General features: G+C 41.3%; 1 protein-coding gene across 1 annotated transcript in view; it reads right to left on the bottom strand.

Moving 5' to 3' along the window:
* Positions 1 to 12,500, bottom strand: part of wdr18 (WD repeat domain 18) — a 112,225-nt gene that overhangs the window by 59,384 nt on the left and 40,341 nt on the right. The window contains 1 exon segment of the mRNA XM_042057619.1: positions 91 to 234. Within this exon segment, the coding sequence (XP_041913553.1) occupies positions 91 to 234 (144 nt within the window).

A 12,500-nucleotide genomic window follows, 5' to 3' on the forward strand; every position in this document is an offset into this window, starting at 1 on the left:
TTAGGATTTCGCCGTGGTATCGCGTGCGTGCGTGCGTGCGTGCGTTTGTGTGCGTGCATGGTTCAGATAGACATGAGACTTGGGACTTACCGGGCTGCACAGAGACACTTGATAGATGGTCCCATCGCTGCCTCCACAAAACAGGAAGTACTCGCAGGGGTCAAGGGTGACGGACATGATGCTGACGTCAAAGAGCACTGAGAGCAGCATCTCACCTGAGGAGACCTCCCACAGCTACGGGAGAATAAACACACAAACAAACAAACAAACAAATATATCAGACAATATCCACACATATCCCACAGCTACGGGAGCATAAACACACAAACAAACAAACAAACACACAAACAACTCTGGCTAATAATAAATCGTGCTGAAAGCAGGCAGGCACACAGCTATATGCAGCTGGCGTTTACACTTGCGTGCATAGCGGAATTTAACACATTACTGCAGCTGGCGTAGCCAGCAGCCAGACCAATGGATACCTTGTCTTAGCTGAATTACTGAAGCTAAGCAGGTGTGGGCCTGGTTAGTACTTGGATGGGAGACCTCCTTGGAAAACTAGGTTGCTGCTGGAAGTGGTGTTGGTGGGTAGCCAGTAGGTGGCACTCTTCCCTCTGGCCAAAAAAGATCGATCCCAATGCCCCAGTGCCGTGACGGGGACACTGCACTGTAGGAGATGCCGTCCTTCGGATGAGACGTTAAACCGAGGTCCTGACTCACTGTGGTCATTAAAGATTCCATGGCACTTATCGCAAAGAGTAGGGGGTTCCCCAGTGTCCTGGCTAAATTCCCAACCTGGCTTATTCAACCTGGCCCCCTAATCATCCCCCACTGTAATTGGCTCATTCACTCCCTCACTCTCCACCTCAAGCTGGTGTGTGGTGAGCGTTCTGGCGCATAATGGCTGCCGTGCATCACCCAGGTGGGTGCTACACATTGGTGGTGGTTACTAGTGAGGTGCCCCCATCCATGTGATGCGCTTTGAGTATGGAGAAAAGCGCTATATAAATGTAATGTGTTGTTGTTGTTTACATGTGCGTGCATGGCGGAGTTTAACACATTACTGCCAAAGTAGCCTGTTTAACATCCGAAGACAGTCATTGTATTTCTCAAGAGTTAATAAAGTTACAGGCTAGCTCTGAATGCTCTAGATGGGAATTACAGTGAGCCGTTTGAGACGGGAGACCAAAAATAAATAGGCGGTCAATAGCAAAGCGACACGTCGACTAATTTTCATGGTCGAATAAGTCGACTAATCGTGGTGGCTCTAAATTGTTCGGAGGGCAGCTTCACCCTCCACATCTCAGTCACCCATGCTGCCACGCAAAACCACTGCAGTATCACTGCTACGGGCAAAGAGTCTGTGTGTGCGTGTGTGTATATATATATATGTGTGTGTGTGTGTGTGTGTGTGTGTGTGTGTGTGTGTGTGTGGTCACGTGTGTGTGTGTGTGTGTGTGTGTGTGTGTGTGTGGTCACATGTGTCTGTGTGTGTGTGTGTGTGTGTGTGTGTGTGTGTGAGTGTGTGTGAGTGAGTGAGTGAGAGAATAAACTCCTCCAATATAGAAAGATTTTTTTACAACAGATTTGCAGTTTGCTAAGAACCAGGTGATTTTACCTGCTCCGAATCTACCCTCTGCAGACAACCTTTCTGCCCTAGCCCAAACCCTGCACTCAGTGTGTGTGTGTGTGGGGTGTGTGTGTGTGTGTGTGTGTCGTGTGTCGTGTGTGTGTCACTGTTCCGCAGTAGAAGTGAACTACAGCACTGGAGATCAGAGAATCTTTTCATCTCTGGGGAAACTCAGGGATGGAACACTCACAGCCGACAACACACACTCAACACACACTCAACACACACTCAACACACACTCAACACACACTTAACACACACTCATTAATGTGTTCCAACAACACACACTCAACACACACTCATTAATGTGTTCCAAAAACACTCACAGCCAACAACACACACTCATTAATGTGTTCCAAAAACACTCACAGCCAACAACACACACTCATTAATGTGTTCCAAAAACACTCACAGCCAACAACACACACTCAACACACACTCAACACACACTCATTAATGTGTTCCAAAAACACTCACAGCCAACAACACACACTCATTAATGTGTTCCAAAAACACTCACAGCCAACAACACACACTCATTAATGTGTTCCAAAAACACTCACAGCCAACAACACACACTCAACACACACTCAACACACACTTAACACACACTCATTAATGTGTTCCAAAAACACTCACAGCCAACAACACACACTCATTAATGTGTTCCAAAAACACTCACAGCCAACAACACACACTCAACACACACTCAACACACACTTAACACACACTCATTAATGTGTTCCAAAAACACTCACAGCCAACAACACACACTCATTAATGTGTTCCAAAAACACTCACAGCCAACAACACACACTTAACACACACTCAACACACACTCAACACACACTCATTAATGTGTTCCAAAAACACTCACAGCCAACAACACACACTCAACACACACTCATTAATGTGTTCCAAAAACACACAGCCAACAACACACACTTAACACACACTCAACACACACTCATTAATGTGTTCCAAAAACACACAGCCAACAACACACACTTAACACACACTCAACACACACTCATTAATGTGTTCCAAAAACACACAGCCAACAACACACACTTAACACACACTCAACACACACTCATTAATGTGTTCCAAAAACACTCACAGCCAACAACACACACTCAACACACACTCAACACACACTCAACACACACTCATTAATGTGTTCCAAAAACACTCACAGCCAACAACACACACTCATTAATGTGTTCCAAAAACACTCACAGCCGACAACACACACTCAACACACACTCAACACACACTTAACACACACTCATTAATGTGTTCCAAAAACACTCACAGCCAACAACACACACTCATTAATGTGTTCCAAAAACACTCACAGCCAACAACACACACTCATTAATGTGTTCCAAAAACACTCACAGCCAACAACACACACTCAACACACACTCAACACACACTCATTAATGTGTTCCAAAAACACTCACAGCCAACAACACACACTCATTAATGTGTTCCAAAAACACTCACAGCCAACAACACACACTCATTAATGTGTTCCAAAAACACTCACAGCCAACAACACACACTCAACACACACTCAACACACACTTAACACACACTCATTAATGTGTTCCAAAAACACTCACAGCCAACAACACACACTCATTAATGTGTTCCAAAAACACTCACAGCCAACAACACACACTCAACACACACTCAACACACACTTAACACACACTCATTAATGTGTTCCAAAAACACTCACAGCCAACAACACACACTCATTAATGTGTTCCAAAAACACTCACAGCCAACAACACACACTCATTAATGTGTTCCAAAAACACTCACAGCCAACAACACACACTCAACACACACTCAACACACACTCATTAATGTGTTCCAAAAACACTCACAGCCAACAACACACACTCATTAATGTGTTCCAAAAACACTCACAGCCAACAACACACACTCATTAATGTGTTCCAAAAACACTCACAGCCAACAACACACACTCAACACACACTCAACACACACTTAACACACACTCATTAATGTGTTCCAAAAACACTCACAGCCAACAACACACACTCATTAATGTGTTCCAAAAACACTCACAGCCAACAACACACACTCAACACACACTCAACACACACTTAACACACACTCATTAATGTGTTCCAAAAACACTCACAGCCAACAACACACACTCATTAATGTGTTCCAAAAACACTCACAGCCAACAACACACACTTAACACACACTCAACACACACTCAACACACACTCATTAATGTGTTCCAAAAACACTCACAGCCAACAACACACACTCAACACACACTCATTAATGTGTTCCAAAAACACACAGCCAACAACACACACTTAACACACACTCAACACACACTCATTAATGTGTTCCAAAAACACACAGCCAACAACACACACTTAACACACACTCAACACACACTCATTAATGTGTTCCAAAAACACACAGCCAACAACACACACTTAACACACACTCAACACACACTCATTAATGTGTTCCAAAAACACTCACAGCCAACAACACACACTCAACACACACTCAACACACACTCAACACACACTCATTAATGTGTTCCAAAAACACTCACAGCCAACAACACACACTCATTAATGTGTTCCAAAAACACTCACAGCCGACAACACACACTCAACACACACTCAACACACACTTAACACACACTCATTAATGTGTTCCAAAAACACTCACAGCCAACAACACACACTCATTAATGTGTTCCAAAAACACTCACAGCCAACAACACACACTCATTAATGTGTTCCAAAAACACTCACAGCCAACAACACACACTCAACACACACTCAACACACACTCATTAATGTGTTCCAAAAACACTCACAGCCAACAACACACACTCATTAATGTGTTCCAAAAACACTCACAGCCAACAACACACACTCATTAATGTGTTCCAAAAACACTCACAGCCAACAACACACACTCAACACACACTCAACACACACTTAACACACACTCATTAATGTGTTCCAAAAACACTCACAGCCAACAACACACACTCATTAATGTGTTCCAAAAACACTCACAGCCAACAACACACACTCAACACACACTCAACACACACTTAACACACACTCATTAATGTGTTCCAAAAACACTCACAGCCAACAACACACACTCATTAATGTGTTCCAAAAACACTCACAGCCAACAACACACACTTAACACACACTCAACACACACTCAACACACACTCATTAATGTGTTCCAAAAACACTCACAGCCAACAACACACACTCAACACACACTCATTAATGTGTTCCAAAAACACACAGCCAACAACACACACTTAACACACACTCAACACACACTCATTAATGTGTTCCAAAAACACACAGCCAACAACACACACTTAACACACACTCAACACACACTCATTAATGTGTTCCAAAAACACACAGCCAACAACACACACTTAACACACACTCAACACACACTCATTAATGTGTTCCAAAAACACTCACAGCCAACAACACACACTCAACACACACTCAACACACACTCATTAATGTGTTCCAAAAACACTCACAGCCAACAACACACACTCATTAATGTGTTCCAAAAACACTCACAGCCAACAACACACACTTAACACACACTCAACACACACTCAACACACACTCATTAATGTGTTCCAAAAACACTCACAGCCAACAACACACACTCAACACACACTCATTAATGTGTTCCAAAAACACACAGCCAACAACACACACTTAACACACACTCAACACACACTCATTAATGTGTTCCAAAAACACACAGCCAACAACACACACTTAACACACACTCAACACACACTCATTAATGTGTTCCAAAAACACACAGCCAACAACACACACTTAACACACACTCAACACACACTCATTAATGTGTTCCAAAAACACTCACAGCCAACAACACACACTCAACACACACTCAACACACACTCAACACACACTCATTAATGTGTTCCAAAAACACTCACAGCCAACAACACACACTCATTAATGTGTTCCAAAAACACTCACAGCCAACAACACACACTTAACACACACTCAACACACACTCAACACACACTCATTAATGTGTTCCAAAAACACTCACAGCCAACAACACACACTCAACACACACTCATTAATGTGTTCCAAAAACACACAGCCAACAACACACACTTAACACACACTCAACACACACTCATTAATGTGTTCCAAAAACACACAGCCAACAACACACACTTAACACACACTCAACACACACTCATTAATGTGTTCCAAAAACACACAGCCAACAACACACACTTAACACACACTCAACACACACTCATTAATGTGTTCCAAAAACACTCACAGCCAACAACACACACTCAACACACACTCATTAATGTGTTCCAAAAACACTCACAGCCAACAACACACACTCATTAATGTGTTCCAAAAACACTCACAGCCAACAACACACACTCATTAATGTGTTCCAAAAACACTCACAGCCAACAACACACACTCATTAATGTGTTCCAAAAACACTCACAGCCAACAACACACACTCAACACACACTCAACACACACTCATTAATGTGTTCCAAAAACACTCACAGCCAACAACACACACTCATTAATGTGTTCCAAAAACACTCACAGCCAACAACACACACTCATTAATGTGTTCCAAAAACACTCACAGCCAACAACACACACTCAACACACACTCAACACACACTTAACACACACTCATTAATGTGTTCCAAAAACACTCACAGCCAACAACACACACTCATTAATGTGTTCCAAAAACACTCACAGCCAACAACACACACTCAACACACACTCAACACACACTTAACACACACTCATTAATGTGTTCCAAAAACACTCACAGCCAACAACACACACTCATTAATGTGTTCCAAAAACACTCACAGCCAACAACACACACTTAACACACACTCAACACACACTCAACACACACTCATTAATGTGTTCCAAAAACACTCACAGCCAACAACACACACTCAACACACACTCATTAATGTGTTCCAAAAACACACAGCCAACAACACACACTTAACACACACTCAACACACACTCATTAATGTGTTCCAAAAACACACAGCCAACAACACACACTTAACACACACTCAACACACACTCATTAATGTGTTCCAAAAACACACAGCCAACAACACACACTTAACACACACTCAACACACACTCATTAATGTGTTCCAAAAACACTCACAGCCAACAACACACACTCAACACACACTCAACACACACTCAACACACACTCATTAATGTGTTCCAAAAACACTCACAGCCAACAACACACACTCATTAATGTGTTCCAAAAACACTCACAGCCGACAACACACACTCAACACACACTCAACACACACTTAACACACACTCATTAATGTGTTCCAAAAACACTCACAGCCAACAACACACACTCATTAATGTGTTCCAAAAACACTCACAGCCAACAACACACACTCATTAATGTGTTCCAAAAACACTCACAGCCAACAACACACACTCAACACACACTCAACACACACTCATTAATGTGTTCCAAAAACACTCACAGCCAACAACACACACTCATTAATGTGTTCCAAAAACACTCACAGCCAACAACACACACTCATTAATGTGTTCCAAAAACACTCACAGCCAACAACACACACTCAACACACACTCAACACACACTTAACACACACTCATTAATGTGTTCCAAAAACACTCACAGCCAACAACACACACTCATTAATGTGTTCCAAAAACACTCACAGCCAACAACACACACTCAACACACACTCAACACACACTTAACACACACTCATTAATGTGTTCCAAAAACACTCACAGCCAACAACACACACTCATTAATGTGTTCCAAAAACACTCACAGCCAACAACACACACTCATTAATGTGTTCCAAAAACACTCACAGCCAACAACACACACTCAACACACACTCAACACACACTCATTAATGTGTTCCAAAAACACTCACAGCCAACAACACACACTCATTAATGTGTTCCAAAAACACTCACAGCCAACAACACACACTCATTAATGTGTTCCAAAAACACTCACAGCCAACAACACACACTCAACACACACTCAACACACACTTAACACACACTCATTAATGTGTTCCAAAAACACTCACAGCCAACAACACACACTCATTAATGTGTTCCAAAAACACTCACAGCCAACAACACACACTCAACACACACTCAACACACACTTAACACACACTCATTAATGTGTTCCAAAAACACTCACAGCCAACAACACACACTCATTAATGTGTTCCAAAAACACTCACAGCCAACAACACACACTTAACACACACTCAACACACACTCAACACACACTCATTAATGTGTTCCAAAAACACTCACAGCCAACAACACACACTCAACACACACTCATTAATGTGTTCCAAAAACACACAGCCAACAACACACACTTAACACACACTCAACACACACTCATTAATGTGTTCCAAAAACACACAGCCAACAACACACACTTAACACACACTCAACACACACTCATTAATGTGTTCCAAAAACACACAGCCAACAACACACACTTAACACACACTCAACACACACTCATTAATGTGTTCCAAAAACACTCACAGCCAACAACACACACTCAACACACACTCAACACACACTCAACACACACTCATTAATGTGTTCCAAAAACACTCACAGCCAACAACACACACTCATTAATGTGTTCCAAAAACACTCACAGCCGACAACACACACTCAACACACACTCAACACACACTTAACACACACTCATTAATGTGTTCCAAAAACACTCACAGCCAACAACACACACTCATTAATGTGTTCCAAAAACACTCACAGCCAACAACACACACTCATTAATGTGTTCCAAAAACACTCACAGCCAACAACACACACTCAACACACACTCAACACACACTCATTAATGTGTTCCAAAAACACTCACAGCCAACAACACACACTCATTAATGTGTTCCAAAAACACTCACAGCCAACAACACACACTCATTAATGTGTTCCAAAAACACTCACAGCCAACAACACACACTCAACACACACTCAACACACACTTAACACACACTCATTAATGTGTTCCAAAAACACTCACAGCCAACAACACACACTCATTAATGTGTTCCAAAAACACTCACAGCCAACAACACACACTCAACACACACTCAACACACACTTAACACACACTCATTAATGTGTTCCAAAAACACTCACAGCCAACAACACACACTCATTAATGTGTTCCAAAAACACTCACAGCCAACAACACACACTTAACACACACTCAACACACACTCAACACACACTCATTAATGTGTTCCAAAAACACTCACAGCCAACAACACACACTCAACACACACTCATTAATGTGTTCCAAAAACACACAGCCAACAACACACACTTAACACACACTCAACACACACTCATTAATGTGTTCCAAAAACACACAGCCAACAACACACACTTAACACACACTCAACACACACTCATTAATGTGTTCCAAAAACACACAGCCAACAACACACACTTAACACACACTCAACACACACTCATTAATGTGTTCCAAAAACACTCACAGCCAACAACACACACTCAACACACACTCAACACACACTCATTAATGTGTTCCAAAAACACTCACAGCCAACAACACACACTCATTAATGTGTTCCAAAAACACTCACAGCCAACAACACACACTTAACACACACTCAACACACACTCAACACACACTCATTAATGTGTTCCAAAAACACTCACAGCCAACAACACACACTCAACACACACTCATTAATGTGTTCCAAAAACACACAGCCAACAACACACACTTAACACACACTCAACACACACTCATTAATGTGTTCCAAAAACACACAGCCAACAACACACACTTAACACACACTCAACACACACTCATTAATGTGTTCCAAAAACACACAGCCAACAACACACACTTAACACACACTCAACACACACTCATTAATGTGTTCCAAAAACACTCACAGCCAACAACACACACTCAACACACACTCAACACACACTCAACACACACTCATTAATGTGTTCCAAAAACACTCACAGCCAACAACACACACTCATTAATGTGTTCCAAAAACACTCACAGCCAACAACACACACTTAACACACACTCAACACACACTCAACACACACTCATTAATGTGTTCCAAAAACACTCACAGCCAACAACACACACTCAACACACACTCATTAATGTGTTCCAAAAACACACAGCCAACAACACACACTTAACACACACTCAACACACACTCATTAATGTGTTCCAAAAACACACAGCCAACAACACACACTTAACACACACTCAACACACACTCATTAATGTGTTCCAAAAACACACAGCCAACAACACACACTTAACACACACTCAACACACACTCATTAATGTGTTCCAAAAACACTCACAGCCAACAACACACACTCAACACACACTCATTAATGTGTTCCAAAAACACTCACAGCCAACAACACACACTCATTAATGTGTTCCAAAAACACTCACAGCCAACAACACACACTCATTAATGTGTTCCAAAAACACTCACAGCCAACAACACACACTCATTAATGTGTTCCAAAAACACTCACAGCCAACAACACACACTCATTAATGTGTTCCAAAAACACTCACAGCCAACAACACACACTCAACACACACTCATTAATGTGTTCCAAAAACACTCACAGCCAACAACACACACTCATTAATGTGTTCCAAAAACAACCACAGCCAACAACACACACTCATTAATGTGTTCCAAAAACAACCACAGCCAACAACACACACTCATTAATGTGTTCCAAAAACACTCACAGCCAACAACACACACTCAACACACACTCATTAATGTGTTCCAAAAACACTCACAGCCAACAACACACACTCATTAATGTGTTCCAAAAACAACCACAGCCAACAACACACACTCATTAATGTGTTCCAAAAACAACCACAGCCAACAACACACACTCATTAATGTGTTCCAAAAACACTCACAGCCAACAACACACACTCATTAATGTGTTCCAAAAACACTCACAGCCAACAACACACACTCATTAATGTGTTCCAAAAACACTCACAGCCAACAACACACACTCATTAATGTGTTCCAAAAACACTCACAGCCAACAACACACACTCATTAATGTGTTCCAAAAACACTCACAGCCAACAACACACACTCATTAATGTGTTCCAAAAACAACCACAGCCAACAACACACACTCAACACACACTCATTAATGTGTTCCAAAAACAACCACAGCCAACAACACACACTCATTAATGTGTTCCAAAAACACTCACAGCCAACAACACACACTCATTAATGTGTTCCAAAAACACTCACAGCCAACAACACACACTCATTAATGTGTTCCAAAAACACTCACAGCCAACAACACACACTCATTAATGTGTTCCAAAAACACTCACAGCCAACAACACACACTCATTAATGTGTTCCAAAAACAACCACAGCCAACAACACACACTCATTAATGTGTTCCAAAAACACTCACAGCCAACAACACACACTCATTAATGTGTTCCAAAAACACTCACAGCCAACAACACACACTCATTAATGTGTTCCAAAAACACTCACAGCCAACAACACACACTCATTAATGTGTTCCAAAAACACTCACAGCCAACAACACACACTCATTAATGTGTTCCAAAAACACTCACAGCCAACAACACACACTAATTAATGTGTTCCAAAAACACTCACAGCCAACAACACACACTCATTAATGTGTTCCAAAAACACTCACAGCCAACAACACACACTAATTAATGTGTTCCAAAAACACTCACAGCCAACAACACACACTCATTAATGTGTTCCAAAAACACTCACAGCCAACAACACACACTCATTAATGTGTTCCAAAAACACTCACAGCCAACAACACACACTCATTAATGTGTTCCAAAAACACTCACAGCCAACAACACACACTCATTAATGTGTTCCAAAAACACTCACAGCCAACAACACACACTCATTAATGTGTTCCAAAAACACTCACAGCCAACAACACACACTCATTAATGTGTTCCAAAAACACTCACAGCCAACAACACACACTCATTAATGTGTTCCAAAAACAACCACAGCCAACAACACACACTAATTAATGTGTTCCGAAAACACACAGCCAACAACACACACTAATTAATGTGTTCCGAAAACACTCACAGCCAACAACACACACTCAACACACACTAATTAATTTGTCACTTGTCAGTTCTTCACAACTGTCATTTTATTGCGTTGAGGAAGTTGTTGATGAAGCTGCCAACAGAAGGCATATCATATTTCAATCTACGGCTGAACAATTTGGGGAAAATATCGAATTGCAATCTCAATTGCAATTGCAGATATTGTGACTGCGATTTGATCTGCAACTGTGATTTAATCTGAAATTAACTGCTCTATTCACTAATTCAAGGATAAAAAGAAAAATATACAAATGACTTCCAAATAAAATATAGTTTTAAGATGGACTACCTCTGATTAGTCAGCATGCGGAGCACGCTACCTCTGATTGGACGAAACAGATGTCCAATTGAGTCCAAGTCACTTGCTTCATAATTAACTGCAGCCTTTGCGATTGGTTAATTTCATTAGTTCAAATTTAGATTTGAGTTTGATTAATCTTTCATCTCTTTCCTTCGTCCACTCTGAAGCCAGACGTTA

Source organism: Alosa sapidissima, chromosome 12 (assembly GCF_018492685.1).
Source record: "Alosa sapidissima isolate fAloSap1 chromosome 12, fAloSap1.pri, whole genome shotgun sequence".
In the NCBI taxonomy this organism is placed as follows: domain Eukaryota; kingdom Metazoa; phylum Chordata; class Actinopteri; order Clupeiformes; family Clupeidae; genus Alosa; species Alosa sapidissima.